The sequence below is a fragment of the Diabrotica virgifera genome, chromosome 5 (genome assembly GCF_917563875.1).
Source record: "Diabrotica virgifera virgifera chromosome 5, PGI_DIABVI_V3a".
NCBI lineage: Eukaryota > Metazoa > Arthropoda > Insecta > Coleoptera > Chrysomelidae > Diabrotica > Diabrotica virgifera.
In genome coordinates, this window is record NC_065447.1 from 212224243 (window position 1) to 212243110 (window position 18868).

The 18868-nt window shown below is 30.4% G+C and overlaps 1 protein-coding gene across 5 annotated transcripts in view; it reads left to right on the forward strand.

Moving 5' to 3' along the window:
- The first annotated feature begins 537 nt into the window (after window positions 1-537).
- The window catches only part of LOC126884600 (uncharacterized), a 68925-nt gene continuing 50594 nt past the window's right edge, over window positions 538-18868 (forward strand). For all 5 annotated transcript variants that reach the window (XR_007698112.1, XM_050650596.1, XM_050650598.1 and 2 more), the window contains exons 1-3: window positions 538-792; window positions 12708-13492; window positions 14461-15194. Coding sequence is in view for 4 of the 5 variants with exons in the window: in XM_050650596.1 (XP_050506553.1) it covers window positions 12839-13492; window positions 14461-15194 (1388 nt within the window). In the remaining variant the exon portion in view is untranslated. The remainder of the gene's footprint in view (window positions 793-12707; window positions 13493-14460; window positions 15195-18868) is intronic.

The window sequence follows — 18868 nt, forward strand, 5'->3', positions numbered from 1 at the left end:
AAGTTAATAAAAACTAAAAGAGACATTTATATTAACCTAAAATGTCCAATATTGATGAAAATATATTCCTATAACAAATATATTGGGATTGAATTTCTTCAATTGGCTTTTGATGGGAGAAAATGTCTGAAATTGATTGATGTCTGGAATATTCACCTTTCAGTGCACGCGATTAAAAATGTACATAATTATATCTACTTTAAGACCTTTTGTTAATTAATATTTTCAATCCTTTCATTTTTATAACAATAAAATGATAATAAATAAGAAATTCAAATAAAATCTTCAAATGCAGCACATAACCTAAAATAATTTTAAAATAAAATGATCTAGTGTTTGCGCATGGAACAAAATTGTATTGCGTTTTCCATCCACTTCTATTTTTATCGTATATCCTTGTTTAATTTATATATTATGACAAAGTTAGCTACTTCCCAAATGTCAATATTCCTCATTAAGCGACCTCTGGAAGAGGAATTAAAAGCTTCAAACCGGAAAACGGATACGATCTCCGAACATCCAAGAAGGTTTCCTAGCTAGATTTCCTTTGTTTTGTACAGAATATGGCTGCCATATTTAGTTTAGATGTCTCTTTTAAAAAGTGTTATAGAATTTGTCCTAAATATGCGGTAATATTATAGCAAGTTATTGCTAGATTGGTGAATATAAACGGTAAAATGTGTTAAAGTTATTAGAAAGTTCTTTAAAAGCTTCGCAGTGTTGGTTTTGGTAAAAAATGTTACTGTTTACATCCTTCTTCGAATACTTACATTTCATTTTAAGCATTTTCAGGTGAGTATTTATGCTTTATTCGATAATAATGTGATAATGAGTGTTTATTTTAAAGTTGTATATGAATATGTTATAGTTGTAACGTAATTTGCTATTTTATACCGGGTTCGAGGATACTTCCAAAATGTTCTATTTATTTTCAGTGATGTCCAAATGAATCTTTCCTAAATCTATTGCCAAAACCTTCACAAGTTTCCCGTAATTCTGAATAGTATTCTATCATCAAATTAAAGTTCAAAAAATCTTCGTTTTATAGAAACATTCAATCTTTATTTTGACAAATCCGCTGTATAAATATGGACACTGCTATAATGAGTTCTCATCCCAGTTCTCATAATCTTACCAACATCTATAACACAAATATAAATATTTACGGTGTTTTATTCTAATTTGTGAAATTCTATTTTATTATTTATTGAAAGATGTATAAAGAAAATATTCATATACTTTCTCGTACTTTGAATGTTAGTTGTATCTCCTTTATGTCATTTTTGATACAAGCTATACCTGTTTTGGGTATCTGTTTGAAGTTTTTTTGTTTGCTTAAAGGTTTTATATCCCAAAGTTTTCTAAATGTTTTTAAGCATAAACCCAAACAACTAGCAATGTTTTTTTATTAAAATCTGTCAATTAGTTGTAAGTTATGTAATTTGTTTTTCTTTGCGCAGTACCTGTCTATTTGCATAGAATTAATTAGGATTTGAACTATTATTGACCCCTAGATTCCCATATAACAAATTCTAAAAATTTAGTGCATCGCGCCTACTCAAAAGTAATCAATATAGACAAGTTAACATTTCAGAAAACTTCACTAAAAGATATATGCAATGGTTTGAAAATATTCTATATTTTGTATTCTCCTTTTTCGGGCCCCACAAGCACATAGTAGACGTAGAAACGGCGCATGCGCGACCTCGGAAATTGACGCCGTCGCTTCTGAAACCATTTGGTGGATGGAGCTTGCATTGCTTTTGCTTGCATTTTGTTTTATATACAGAGATGGTGGTCAGCACTAATTTTATCATTATCAGGCATAAAATTCTAAATGGCGCATATAGCTCTTCATTCTTCTGGTCATCACTTATTTCTATCCAAGTATTGTGATGTTTATCCATCACTCCTTTATGTTTGGTGGAGAATGTAATGAAACGAAACAACAATGTATTTAGTTGTCAATATGGCTGAATTGAATGTTACATATCTTTTGACAGCAGCTTCTTGTTCAAACAGAAAATATAAATTTATTTTATAATGTTCCTGTCTACAAATACATGGAAGATGTTAGACTTTTTAATCCAAAGGAAGTAGATTTACAAAATCATTGGTTCAATAAAGTTTCTCTTGTCTTGTATCCATTACATACTGTTTAATATCTGTGTTAATAGATAAAGAAGTATAACTCATAATATGTCTTTTAATTTTGCCCAACTCCCCCTTATATTTCTTATTTGTTTAGTTGCTTGATTTTACAATGTAAAAAATATAAAAAGTATCTATGTTCAATACTTATTACAGTGGAACCTCGATTATCCGTCTCTCCGTTAACCATCACCTCTGTTAACTGTCAGGGTCCATACATAAGTTGAACTGAGTACATAAAAAATTTGAGTCATCAATTCATTTTTTTAGCATAGCGATAAGCCAGACGAAATTCACTGAAATGTACAATGCCATAACAAATGAAGTTAGGGCTGAATCAACTGTTTTGTTTTCGTTGCCTAAAGATGACTTTCAGGAATGGTTAATTTGTGATGAGGACGCAAGTTGCTATGGGTTGCTGACAGATGATGAAATCGTTGAAATGGCAAAACAGAAGCTGACACAAACTTGGAATTTGACGGTAGCGATGTTGATGATGATTTTGCAACTGACAAAGATTTGCCTAAAGAAGCTAGAGAAGGTGCATCGCACATGCAACCATTCAAAGAGTGGTATTCTCGACAAGAAGAATCCAATAAAGTAGATTGCATGATCTTACGCCGATTAAGAAATTCAGCCCTTGTAAAATGTGAAGCATCAGTAAAACAAACAAAGATTTCAGAATATTTTAAACCAAATTCGACAATATTAACACATTAACAAATTCCCCTTGTATTATCAAACAAAACATACAAATAAAATTTGAGAGTTGTATTATCAATTTTTAATTTATTTAATGTTCTGTTAACTGTCTTTTCGATTATCCGTCATACCCTTGGTCCGGTGCCCTGACGGATAATTGAGGTTCCACTGTATATGTTAATATTCAATAGTTTAAACACCTTGTTATCAGGCACAAATCGTCTAGAAAGTACTTGAGTATTTTGTAACTATTTTATTACTGCAGAGTTGCTTATAATTTTTAACAGGTCAATGTTAAGATTTAATAGATCTCACCAATTTTTTTATGGAATAAAAACAAAATTATCTGCTATGCAGATGCTGGAATACTAATTTCTCAAAGTGAAGATGATTTACATTGTATGCTGCACCAGTTTAATATAACCACTAGAAAATTTAACATGTTAATTTCACCAAAAAAAGACAAAAGCGTGGTTATAACAGCATACTATCTAGCTATAGAAAGCTCGAAGTAAAAGTGGAAGGTTAAGTGAATAGAGCAAACAGAGCCACAGGTTGCCTGAATGACACAATATGGAGAAATAAAAATATCAGAAAAGACATGAAAGCAGATTTTACAAAGCAGTCATCAGACCAATAATGACATATTTATGCAGCAGAAATATGACCTGACACAGAGAGGACAAAAAGATTGCTCAAAACAGTGGAGACGAAAACCCTTCGAAAAATTGATGGTATGGTTCTTTTCATGAGGATTTTTCAGTGCGTCACAAATGATAGAAAAAAAGGTAAGTCCGTGATAATATACATTTATAACATCTAACATGACATTTTAGTTAAATCTGACAGTTGTCAAATTTTATTTGCAATTGGGCATAAGAACAAATCAATTGTCTTTATTGCATTTATAAAATGGTATTTTCTTTGATTTGTATAGTCTTATAAATTATACAGATTATATTCCTAGATAGTAGATATATTATATAATTAGCAAATAAATTTTTTTCTATTATAGCGCCATCTATCGACAACTAGAATAATCACCGAACTAGAATAATTACCAAAGTAATCACTGACATGCCTTTTTTCTATCATATACAATTTAATGCATTAGAAAGAAATCGAAAAACTGTGACGCACTGAAAAATGCTCATGAGAAAAAGCATAAGACTCTATGGTACAGAGCTAGATATGCGATGGAGATGCAAGGTGGAGAACCTTAATCACTGGGTAAGAAACAAGAGTAGAATGGAATGACCACATAAGCTGAATCACAACAAATTAGTCAGGATAGGAAAGGGCAGTTTCCCAATAAGAAGGCCATAAAAATGATGGAACAACAATTTACTGGAGGCACATTGAAAAAACAGAGTCCTGTCTATATAAAAAGAAGAAGAAGAAGAATTTAATAATTGTGGTTTTGAATTCTCTTCAAAAATTTGAAGAGTTAAATTGCAGTATTTTTAATGAAACGTTTTGTCTATAACGTTAAGGAGATGGGTATGTAGTTTCGGCTCCAATGCTGTTTAAATGGGATTCCTTTTTTTTTTTCGATTTCTGAGAAAACTAATAAGTATTTTTGAAAAAAATTAAACGCAGAATGAAAGATTATGTTCTGACCGAGGGCCGAAAGTCCCTGAAAACTTCTGTAATGTTTATTTTAATAAGTTACAGGGGTGAAAAACTAAGAGAAAATGTAGTGTGATTTTTAATTTCAAATATTTCATTCAAAAGATACTTTTTATTTATTCTAAATTCTAAGGGACTTTCGGCCCTCGATAATAATTTAGTCTTTCATTCTGCATTTAAATTTTTTAAAAATATTTATTAGTTTTTTCAAGATTTAAAAATAATAGACACCATGTCTGTGGGGATATTTTCCAAATTGAACATTCACTATCTTTGTCATACAACGTACTGAGTCGTCTAGAATATGGTGACAAGACAGTGACAATTTTAAATATTTGACATGGCATCGGGAGTATTTTGAGTTGTTGATTAAATAATATTGATAGTGTATTTGATAAATAATTGATTTAAGACGTGAACTCAATAAAAAGTTATTTATTGTTTATTATTTATGGAAGATCCAAGCAGAGAATACAGCAGGATATATTCTGTGATCCAAGTATTTTGTTGTTAAAGATGTTCAAGATTGTAAGAGTCCTGTAGTAACAATATATTATTAAAAAATGACTTTATCTCTTTTCCTCTTTTCTCGATTGAGTATTAGTTTTTGTTGTACAGTATATAAATTATTACAATCACTGAATACGTAGTTAGTGAAAAAAATGATCATATTAATTAACTGAATTAATGACGCAATTTTACAAGTCACAGTTATCTGAGAACATTCAGAAGCCATCTCTTTAAAGTTAATGATAACATTTGTCAAGTAATGTTTACATATCCATACCAGTGAGAATTTTACTACAGGTAATTTGCTGTGTAAAGACAGAAAAAGTAGGGATAGCCGTAAAATATTTGCACCCATGCCCTTAATGGTATCAGAACATTTAATTAATTGTAGCAATTAGACTGTTATTCAGCATACTCTTTACAGTATAAGTTAATGCTACTTTTGAACGCTTATTAATGCTTAACTCATTCACAGACATACCTGATATGTAGCCACATCTTCTTATGGAGTAAGTGACTTCATATACAGCTGTGTCCGTGAATGTGTTAATAGACACTGAGTTACACAAACAAGTAAGACACTGTCACTGGCAGCTAGAATTACCCTTTTTAAAAATTTTTCCATCTATTTTCATTTGATCTGTGTTTATTTGCTTTCATTTATCATCAATAAATGTCTTTTTTTCAAATTATGAATATTAATATTTTATATTACCATATTATTCTCAGTTGAAAACTGGCAACTCTGCTTTTTAAAGAGTTACTGGATTGTCAGTGTAAGCTTTAGAATCACAATTCATTTAGTGGATTGAATATACAATTATTGTCAATTACCATTTTACAGTTCAGCTAACAGTCTATATATAGAACTTAATTTTCATAAATGCCTAACAAGCATAATTAATGCATTTGTAAATATGTAGCTTCAGTCACAAAACATTTAACACCAACACAATCACAATTAAAAAGTAATATATTGATTGAAAAAGTATGTTTTATATTTCCATGACACTATAAATGATGTTTTTTGAATAATAATGAGACTTCACCTAATTATCATAATAAAAGGAAGGAAATTGTTACAAATATTTTCTGTTCAAATAGGAATAAAATTAAGGGTTAGCCATGAAATGTGTTTATCAGTTTTTTCATGTTAAAAAAATACACATACATTACTCCTACATAGTAATGTACAATTATGGGATAATTACAAAACCAAAAAAAGGAAAGAAAAAGTTATTAAATAAATAAATATGTGTGAGGAATATGGGAATTTGATAGAGGTTGCAGTTTTCATATTTGTACACCAGTTGTTCTCTGTTTAGGTGTATATTCTAAAAAGTTCTATCCTTCTGTTTCAAAAAATATTGTATACAGCTCCCAGATTGAACTATGGCCGGTGAGAGGAATCATGTCTGTGTAAATTTAGATGGGTGTACAACTGACGACAGTGTTTGTCATCGACCATGGTTGGTTCTGGGAGATGTACAGCTAGTTCCTAAAAAAAACTGATACGACTCTTAGTAAGATTTGATCATTTTGAGCAGTGTATTAAATACCAGCCAATCAAATTTTGACTGGTCTGACAGTATATTATATTTATTATGACAGACAAATAATAAAATAAACAAACAACAAACAGCTGATTACATGTTAATTAATAAATTTTAATAATTATTAATGTCTAAATTTTGACATTATTTTGAATTCCTGCATTTTATAAAGAGTATATAAATGATAGTTTTTACATAAAATAGGGTTGTTGTTATTATTTTTAATATCATTAAGAAATAAAACAAACGACAACTGAACAATATATTAAAGTAAGAATTGTTTTAAAACTGTTGTTCTGCTTACGTTAAAATGGTTCGCTATGGCAGATAGTGACCAAACATCTTCTAATTTCGTTACAATTCTTTCTTTTAGGTCTTTTGCTAGCATGTGGAGCCATTTTTTGAGGTTCAATAGAATAAGTTATCTGACAAATTTTAAGATTTGGCAGTGACAGTATGTAAATAACAAATTTTATCCTTCAAAATACACTGCTCAATTTTGTACAACATACGCTTTAAGAGTCATATCAGTTTTTTTAGGAACCAGCTGTACATTGATTTAAAAGATTTGAATAAATAAAATTTGTAACAATAAACCTCCAACTAACTTGAGCCAATTATTTTGGCTTCATCTACCTGTCTCTCAGGTGTAGGTACATCTTATCTTAATTTTAAAAGTGAAAAATGAGACTTGGAAGGGACAAATAAAACATGAAATTAAGTAATATTTATAATACATTAAAAAAAAAATTAAATGAAATTTTAATATCAACAAAGCAGATCTTATGAACAAAAATTTTTACAAAAATCTTTACAAAAATTTGAAATTGATATAGCCAATTCGCTAATGTGAGACACAACTGTCTACACTACAATCACAATAAAAATGCACTATATAGAAATAAACAAACCAAGACACGTTAAATGTTCGAGGAGCACTCCCAAATCATGATTTAGAAGTGCTCCTCATGCTTGTTTATTTCTAGTGCATCTTTATTGTGATTGTAGTGTAGACTCTGTAGACAGTTGTGTCTCAGATTAACGAATCGATTATACTTATTGCTTGGTGCCACTCTAGTATGCAGTCTACTAATCACAATCTGAAAATTCCTGAAGGATTTGCGGAATATAATGAAATGTAAGAAAACTCTTGTAAAATAATATTTATACACAAGTAATAATCATTTGGAGGAAAATAAATGTACAGCTGGTTCAAAAAAAAACTGATACGACTCTTAAAGCGTATTTTGTAGAAAATTGAGCAGTGTATTTTGAATGACAAATACTTATTATTTACATGCTGTCACTGTCACTGCCAAATATTAAAATTTGTCAGATAACTTATTTTGTTCAACCTCAAAAAATGGCTCCACATATTGGTCACTATCTGCTGTAGCGAACCATTTTAAAGTAAGCAGAACAACAGTTTTTAAGATTAATAAAAGATGGAGAGAACAAGATACTCTCGAAAGAAAGCAAGGTTCTGGAAGACCAAAAATATCTACCGCTCATGAAGATCGTATGCTTTTTGAGAGATTAGAAGAGAATCCTTTTAATATATGATGTTGATATCTTACTAAGAGTTGTATCAGTTTTTTTTTAGGAACCAGCTGTACAGTGAAAGAGGACTAATAATTTATAAAAAAAAATGCCATCTTAACTATTTACAACAAAAATTTACATTTAACCTAATTATTTGTAAAACGATTCAGCCTAATTATTATTAAATAAAAAATTCATGCATCTTAATTTAAGAAAGTCAACTTGCTTTTCTATAGGCCTATTCACGCTGTATACCCCGAACGTACCCAGAGGGAGAACACCTGTGCATTACAAAATTGGACGTTTAATAAAGTCAAATATTTCCCTCTGAAAACATAATGCGCATGCGATCTCCCTCTGGGTAAGTTCAGGATACGTTCAGGGTATACAGCGCGAACAGGCCTATTATTGTGTGCCAACACTTCTGAGAAAGAAATATTAAGTATGGTATTGTTAAGCCACACAGGGAAAAAAATCTTTACAAAGTAAATAAAATGCATAAATCAGAAGAATTGTTATTTTAATTTTACAAATTAATAACTTGTCATATCAATTTACTCTTTTACTTGGGATAAACCACAAAATTGACTTATTCCCAACTAAAATAGTGAATTGATATGACAAAGTTTAATTTGTTTTAATTTATAAAATTAAAATAATAATTCTTATGATTTGTGCATTTTATTAACTTTGTAAAGATTTTTTGGCAGCAAGCTGTAATAGAAATGAAGGGTCGAAGGGAAAAATGATGAATGTCAATTTTTTGGTCATTTTGAGCTTCTTGCGCAATCTGTTAGCTTAGAAAGAGGACTATCAACCTGTGAATGGCCAAGCGAAAATAAGGATGAGAATAACCTTAAATAAATGTCAGAAGATTGGATGCAAGGGGGAAAAACTATGAATATGTAACTTTGTTTTTCATTTTACAACATGCTTCTGATACCATACTGATTTATACCGAGTGACGGCTTCTGATGTTGGTTGGAGGTATTGTAGCTGAGTTGTAAGTTGGTGGAAATGCCGGAGATTGAACCTGTTGTAGTTTCAAGCAAGTTTTGCTTGGTTTCTGCTATACTGTTGAACTTATTTGCAATCTGCAAATAGCAAATTGGCAAGGATTAAATGAATACAATTATTAGTTAAAATGATTTAAATAAATATTTTACTTGCATATAAGTATTTAAAACTTGTAAATAAAATGTGGATTGGAGGTTAGGCTATGTAAAAAAAATAAAGAGAATAAAAAAAAATAAATAAGAAATTATCAAAAAGACACTAATATTGGTGAACCATTAAATATAAAGAAATCAACTTACCTCAATTTAAGAATATAATGAATTTATGAACAGAAGCATCTGCTTAAGTTACTAGTACATTTTAGAAGTCCAAAAATAATCATTTTTTTCAAGAATTTTTTTCTCAGAACCTTTATTAAAAATTAACAAAACTTTTTACATATTAATATCTAACTCTTAGAGAATACAAAAAAATATCTTTTTCATTTTGCACATACACTAATATTGTAGAGGGCGTAAAAGTTGAGGCCTCGAAAAATGATGGCGGACAGTTAATCTCAGGATTGGGCTATCAAACAAAAAATCGTACTGCATTTGAAAAAGGAAGGCTTATTACGTGACAATTTACCACAATTTGACCAAAAAATAAAAGATAAATATTTTTTAACCATGAAAAACTGAAGAAAAACAGGCAATTTTTTCACAAAAATTTTTCAAATTTCCGTAAAATCTTTTTTTTTTTGCGGAATTTTTCACTAACGGTGGTAAATTGTCATGTAAGAAACCTTCCTTTTTTAAATGCCGTATGACTTTTTTATTTCAGAGATCCTAATCCTGAGATTAACTGTCTGCCATCGGAACTACTTTTTTCGAGGCTTCGATTTTGACGCTCTCTACAATATTAGTGTAAGTACATGAATAAATAAAAAAAAGATATATTTTTAGTATTCTTTAAGACATTAATATGTAAAAAGTTTTATGTTCATTTTTAATAAAGGTTCTGACAAAAAAAATCTTGAAAAAATGATTATTTTTGGTCTTCTAAAGTGTACTAGTACCTTAAGTTGGTAGAAGATTTACATAGATTCCCTACTTCTGCATTGAGATCAAACTTGACAGAAGGCAAGAATTATCAACAGACACAAAAAGACACATAGAATAATAACAATCACCCTACATACCACTTTTCTGATAAGTTATAGTTTTTGCTTATTTTTTTTCCATATTATGTCTACATTTTCATGAGATTCAGTACTTTATTTGTTCTAAAAGTTCTTTTCCTGTGTTTACTTCATTGTTAGTATTTTTAGAAGATTTTAGGTAATTTACTCTATCCATAAGTGTCTCACCATAAATCATAAATATTTATGATCATACTCTTTAGGCAAATCAAGTCATATGTCATGTGTATGATATACTCAATAAATAATCAAACGTAAAATACATAGAAATATTGTAACATTAAAGTGTTGTATAATATAAAGCACCTTCTCAATTAAAATTAATTTCTTTATATCCAGTTTAAAATATAATCCATTATAAAACATAAGTTATCTCTAGATGATGTAATACAATTGAGTAATTATTTTAAGCAAAAAAATTACCATAAATTAAATACATTAACTGTTTACTTGCAAAAATTACTGTTTTTCTGTTATCTGTTAAACATTATCAAATTCTGAAGTGTTCCATATCAAACATTCCTTGTTTATACTTTCAGACACTGTGCTTTTTTAATAAACTAAAAATAGTTTGGATTAAAGATGACACAGTCTATTTATATATGAAGCTGTCTTGTTTTGAAATATTCCATGAAATTGAGTTGAGAATGTATAATGATGCACTAAGGGGAATATCCAGGACAGTATTTGACTATTTTTTATTAAAATTAATATAAAAAATATAATAATTTAAAAAATCATATATACAGTGTAATAACCAGAGATATAATTTACTTATACTAATAGTAAATTTAAAATTTTTTTTATATAATAAATTAAATGTTGGATTTTAGCAAATTAAATAACATATTTTTATTAGGGGTAATATCATAAAAGTTAAACTGATTTAGTAATATTTTATGTTTTACCTATTAAAAGGTCGTTCAACTCAAATCATTACTCAACTCAACTCAAATTGTTAGCTGTTTTCCATAACAATTGTTTTATTAAAACAATAGTTATCTAGGAATAAAAATCAATTTTATGAAAAAATTATCAAATTCACTAATTTGTAAATCTTCACTTAAATGTTTTTATATTTAATGTCCTTTTGCATAAAGTTGTAACTTCTTGTTTAATAAAATTAGGGTCAGGTCAGGTTAATCTTTATGAAAGCTTAGACCTTCAATGCTACATGAATGAAAACTTGGAATCATTCCTGTTGTGAAAATATAGAAGAATTCTGAAAATATTGTGGACAGAACATGTTACAAAGGGATTCCGAGAAGGATGAATAAAGAAATTAAATTTTACAGTACAATCAAAACAAGAAAATTGTAATATCTTTGATACCTTCCAAACTATTACATACTGAGTCATTATATGTTAAAAGTTATTGCATTCATTAAATCAGTATGCACATAATATGAATCTGAAGGAAAAAAGTTAATACAGTCGAACCCCCTTATTAAAATACCTGTTATAGGAATATCCCGGTTTAAGGAATAGAAATTTGAGGTCCCGAAATGTTTCTACTAGCAACCAATGATCGGTTATTAGAATAGCCTGGTTATAGGAATACTTTTGCTTGGCACCAAGTCTATTCCAATAAGCTGGTTCGACTGTAATATCAAATATTTGTTCAAATGAAATTTTATAAAGTGTAGAATAAATTAAAACGTTCGGTGCCCATCTTGAACAAGCGCCACTTGTTCATTTAGTAACACAGTACTACTGACGCCACTTATGTGTCATCAGCACCTTTGATAAAACCTTTGTGACACTACTCGTGAGTCATGGGCACCAAATGTGTTGATATATTTAAGTGAGTTTAAAATTACATTCAACTCTGACCTGGCTAAAAGAATCTGCTAAATAAATGTTGGGTGCTAAACATTTCTTTAATGTAAATTGAAAAGTCCTTATCATATAAATCATATGGTTTCTTGTTATGCTGCATCTATTCATTGAGAGTCTTTTTTCAAAGGATAATAATACTTAAGGATGAGCGAAAAAGACTATTTGATTTTTATTCTTTGTTTGATGGTATTATTTGGTATCCTGTCTCACCTCGTGATTTCTAGCACGACTCTCTCCATGGTCCTCTGGGTAGATTCTCTGCTGACCGTCAATGTTAGGGTCTCAGCTCCATATGTTGACAGATTTTAGTATAGTGATTTAAATTAAAAAATGGAAAGAGACTGACCAACTTTAGAAGACTAAAAACAAATTGGCCATATTATCAAATCTATGAACACAGATAGATGAGAAATCTTAGGGGCGATAATACATACAGTCATCATACTCAAGTACAATTAACACCATGTAAATCAAAATTACTGTAAATTAAGTATGCATTTCTTATGCATTCAGACCTGGTTATTATAAAATAAAAATGTTTAAAAAAGAAATACTTGATTAATTGTGATATTCTTTTGTTCTAGGAAACTGTAGTGACCTGGATACCACAAATTCAATTTCAAAGGGTGGTGGTGGGGATGCCACTCATTACACATTAAATCAGATAAACGTTGAAGAGAAGAAAAATGACTCAACTACTAGTGCTTCTGGAACGATGAGTGTTTGTTTTGAATCATCGAATGTACTCACCAATGTGGTGAGTACATCTTCAGAGACTTCATTAGAAGAAAATGTTCCAATTACTAGTGTTATGAGTCAACCCACAGTGGGTACAACCGTAGTGCAGCCAATTGTATCCAATACAATTCCAACAAGTAGTGATAAAAGTGAGCAGCCCCCTCTTCCAACAAAGAGCATCGCAAAGCTGGTTGTAGCTAATGCAGCAGCTAGCACAAGTTCTGTTCTCCAGAAGGTTGTTAATCCTCCAGTGATAACAGTTTTGAATCCATCAGGACCTTTGACAGTGGTGAAGACTTTATGTGTTACTTCTGGAGTATCGAGTACCCCTCAGTTCACGTTAGTAAATTCAGCACCTTTGAATGTCACTAATGCTGTTGGAAAACCACCTACTATCACACTTCTTAACGCACCTGTGACGGTTGTTAAGGCAATAACAACACCACAAAATGTGGAGAAAAATTTATCAGAAGCAGCCACTACAGGGACCCCAAGCAATACACCTGTCTCGACAATTATTGAAAATAGAGCACACAATGTTTTTGTTAAAAATACATGCCCAGATTCAACTGTTGTGGATATTCCACAGAGCCATAAAATACTGACAACAAATAATTTTCCCCAAACAAATGTAAGTATATATTCCACATAATAATAATATATACATTTCGATATATAATTTCATTCACATTTTTCTGTATGTTACCATTTTTTTTTATTTCTACCTTTTTTACACTTATTTTTTAAAGCATTTTAACTTATTTTTAAAATGACACTATTCACTTCACAGATTCTGAATGGTCAAAAACACAAATAGTGTACATCTGTCAAAAAAATATAAAATAATCTGAATATCTTCAGCAAAAATTTGTAGGTTAAATTATTACTGTTAAAACTTAATACTCTTTACTTTTTATTTTTATGATGTAGTAAGTATATGTATATGAGGCCCTCAGAGCAATAGTGGCCTAAGCCACAAATTGGGCATTTTTAGATTAATATATTGATGGCTTAGTGTGAAAACCTTGTATCTCATTGTACAGAAAATTTTACATGAGTGACTTACTACTGAATTTCTGCATACTCTAACCCAAAATATATGAAAAATGTATGTGTAATGATCTAAACATACTCAGAATAAAAAATATGTTAACATAGTTTTTTTTGTTTTAAGTTATAGTATGTAGAAATTAAGTTTAAAGTCTCTCCTGTAAAATTTTCTGTGAAATGAGATACGAGGTTTTCACACTAAGCTATCGATATTAACAAAAGCAACAACAGATTTTCGGATCAACAGGAGCACATACTCAACCTATCTCTACATTTGGCTACATGTTGCTACATAATTTCTTGTTTCTTTATGCCTGTTGCCTGCAAATATGTAGGTATGCAAATATTACATTTATCTCAAAACTTCATTTTTGGGTTTAGGCCACTGTTGCTCTGATAGCCCTCATATATAGCCTTTTATTGTAATGAAAGATTACTTAATATTTGTAATTTGATATAATTGTTACTTTCCATATTACTGTATCAATGATTTTGGGGCTTGTTAAGAATTTAGTTAATAAAATTCTAAATTTTGAATATTTTTTACAGATGATGACAAATTCTCAGACGAAAACATTAAATGGACAAAGAAACAAAGTCAAAATTGTAAGCAATGTGGTAGTTCCGGGAACTTCACAAACAAACAGCAATGTTTTGATGAACAAATCTAACCAACAGCGCTATATTCCAAGACAAACAGTTATGGGTCCAAATGGCGCAACTACAAAGTACCTAAACAAGCCTTCTGCAAGTAATTTTGTAAAACCTAATGTTAGTTCTTCAATGAAGATGGTACATGATAAATCTCCAACTAGGATGAACTATCCTACCCATAAGAATCAAATTAAAACACTTCCTCCTGTAAATAATTACTTACAGAAACCACATCAACATAGTATAAAAACAATATCACCCCAAAATAAAAATATTCCAGGTCAAGTTACCAGGACTGGATCTGGTTTAAGAACTATTCCTCCTCAGAAGTCACATAAATTATCTAATAAACCAAATTACATTGGCAAACATGCAGTTCAAGCACAGAAAGGAAAACCACCACATAATAAAATGAAAGGACTCAAATTACCTACTAATGCCCATTATAATGTTAATGTGCCACCAATGCCCGACAAACACTTAAGTGAGCTAACATTTAACCAGGCGTTGACTGCACAAATAATCGAGACTTTAAGCAATTCTAGTAGCACTGTGCAAAATAGTAGATATGATATGCCTTCAAGATATGATAGTGCATTTACTTGTCCAGAGATGAAAAAACCACACAGGTAAGTTATCGTTGAAAAGAATAAAAATCCTGAAGTTTATTTCGTTAATTTTATTTTTTATTTAAATTACCACAATATTCTTTAAGTTTGTTCCTAAAATTTAATTGTCTGTCATTTATTACATCTTTTTAGAAAAAGTGAAGTAATTCAATTTTTGATACCATAAAACCCCAATTATAAAAGCTATGAGTTATTTAAAATAATAGCTGTTTTTATGAATTATTTTATATTTTAATTGCCTTGGCACTTTTGAGAAATAATGATATTACATTGAGGTTTAACTTTAACAGATTGCTACCAAGAACATAACCATACAATTGATTGAATTCTCTACACTCGGACCGCTATTTCTGACTATATACAAGGCAATGAATACTGGCTTTAGCATTTTTATCTTTGATGAAATGGTACATGGGCTACCATGAATAACTGTAACATTCTATTTATGATAAAAGTACTATAAAAATAAAAACACACTTGTAAAAGAACATATAAAACACGGCTTGGTTCAAATCTGAGTTTTATTCAATTTGTCTTTTCTTTCCTCATCCTGTAGGACATGGTCTTGTTTATTCTGCCATCCCAGCTCTTGTGTAGTTGATATCCATCTGTCATTCCAGTTCTTCGAGGTCTTCTTAGTGGTGTTTTTGTATTAGGTTTATGTGTTTTGTCCATAATCGAAACAAGACAACATAGGGAGTCACTTAACAAATGCGTGTTGTGTATACACTGATGGCTCGAAAATGAAAGAAGGCTCAAGATGCGGGATATACTTTGATATACACTGAACCTTTCCCTTCTTAACTCAGGCGAGACTCGTTAGTCTCTGGCACTTGGTCATAAGACCTTCGTACCACAGAACCTTAGTATAAAATGGGGTATCAGCAAAAATTCCAGTGTAATTCAGACTGAACTGGCTAGTATCTCCATAGCCACAAAATATACAGGGTGTAACAAAAATACAGGTCATAAATTTAATCACATATTCTGGGACCAAAAATAATTCGATTGAACCTAATTTACCTTAGTACAAATGTGCACATAAAAAAAGTTACAGCCCTTTGAAGTTACAAAATGAAAATCGATTTTTTTCCAATATATCGAAAACTATTACGAGATCTTTTATTGAAAATAGGCATATGGTATTCTTATGGTAGTAGTATCTTAAGAAAAAAATATATTAGTTAAACACAATGTTTTAAAAACTTTTTTGCCTCTTAGTACTTTTTCGAAAAATAAGCTTTTATCGAGATATTTTGAATATTTGTCAAATCCACCACATATTATAGTCCGTCCGCTCTAACTTTTCCCATGCGTTACGATTTATTTTCAAACAAATTAAGTCAAAACCTAAAGTGAACCGAACGTTGATGTGTATATAGGGTGAGGCAGATAACTGGCCTATTAGAAATATCTTGAGAACTGAAGGCAACAGAATCATGAAAATTGGACTGAAGCGGTTTTGAAGGATGATCTATTAAATGAAAATATTTTCATCTCTTTTCAACTTCCGGTTACACCGGAAGTTGCTTATAACTTCGTTTTTTTTAATGGGACACCCTGTATATTTTTACATTTTTGGGTTCTCTTCAATATCTTATTTCTTAAAATATGATGTTTTGTAATATTATACAGGGTATTTTAAAAGATATTTACGTTTTTTTATTAATTTCGTAGCAATATTCACACCCTGTAGAATTGTAATAGTTTGGCATTAAAAACTCTGCTTACGTTCAAGTGATTTTCAATATAGTCTACTATTGTTAAGAATCATTAGTATAGCTAATTTTGAAATTTTAGTATACAGGGTTGGTCGAAACTCAGAATGAATATTTTCTGAGTTTTCTTGAAATGGAACAACCTGTATTTTAGTATTGCAAAGAAATGATATTTTATGGTACTTTTTTATTTTATAAGTATTCCCTATACCTAATTGCTTTAATTTGTGAGTTATTGGTGATTCAAGCTAAACATTAATTGCAACAAAAAATACGTAAAATTTTATTAGGTTGGCCGTGAAAAAATTCAGTCACAAATAATTTTTCAGAAATAAATACATATTTATCCAGACTGATCCTTAAAATGGCATTCCTGATTCCTTAAAAAAAAATGGCAAAGTTGTTCAAATGTTTTAGAGAAACTTTTAAATGTAAAAGAAACTTTTAAACTTTTTTAAAAGGTATTCAAAACGTAGATTCCCTCCTTGGTTCTCTTTAGAGTTAAAGAACCGGATAGTTGAGAAAAAGAAAGCTCATAAAAAATATCGTGAAAAAATTAAGTCACAAATAATTTTTCAGAAATAAATACATATTTATCCAGACTGATCCTTAAAATGGCATTCCTGATTCCTTAAAAAAAAATGGCAAAGTTGTTCAAATGTTTTAGAGAAACTTTCAAATGTAAAAGAAACTTTTAAACTTTTTTAAAAGGTATTCAAAACGTAGATTCCCTCCTTGGTTCTCTTTAGAGTTAAAGAACCGGATAGTTGAGAAAAAGAAAGCTCATAAAAAATATCTTTTATCTAAATCAGTTCTGGATTATCAGACTTTTTCACAGCTGAGGGCTAATTGTAAATTGTTAAAAGCTGAAAGCTACAGAAATCATATTTACTTAACAGAATTATCAATAAGAAATAATTTGAAGGGATTTTGGTCGTTTGTGAATTCACGGAGAGGAAAGCCCTCTATGCCCGCTGTGTTGAGGTATGGTGGTGTTGAATCCGGTCATGGACCAGATATTGTAAATCTTTTTGCAGAATATTTTTCTACAGTATATTCCACTCAAATATGTGTCATACCCAGTGACTCACCTACATTTGGTCTTACTAATCTGACTGGTTTCAACATAACTATATCTGATATTTATCTAAAATTATCAGAACTGGATGCGAATAAGGGTCCTGGTCCTGATGGATTGCCTCCTAGCTTTCTCAAGAACTGTTGTTTTATATTATCCAGACCTCTTTTTCACATCTTTAATCTATCCTTAAATACGGGTGAATTTCCAGAATGTTGGAAAAATAGTTTTTTAACACCCATTTATAAAGCGGGAGATAATTCATTGGTGAATAATTACAGGCCCATTAGTATAATTAGTGTAATACCAAAGATATTTGAATGTTTTGTATGTGACTATCTTAAAGCTTCACTTGAAAAACAACTAGTGGACCAACAATTTGGATTTCGGAATAACAGATCAACCGAATGTAACACACTAGTATTTGTGGACTTCCTGAGGAAGGCATTGGAGAGGGGTTGTAGGGTACATGCACTATACACCGATTTCTCCAAGGCCTTTGATCGGGTCAACCATAATATTTTAATATTTAAACTTAAACAAATGGGTGTTAATGGTCCACTTCTTGAGTGGCTGAGAACATACTTGATTGACCGAGTTCAGATGGTGCGTATCAGGGATTTTGTTTCCAGTGAGATTAAGGTTCATTCAGGAGTACCTCAGGGTTCACATTTGGGGCCCCTGTTATTTAACATATTCATCAATGATATACACCACTGCTTCCGACACAGTTCACCTCTGCTTTTTGCAGATGATCTAAAGTTCTATACAATTATCAACAATACAGAAGACTGTATTAATCTTCAACATGATCTTGATCGGTTGAGTGAGTGGTGTATGTTGAATGCCATGGCCCTGAATGAATCTAAGTGTCATGC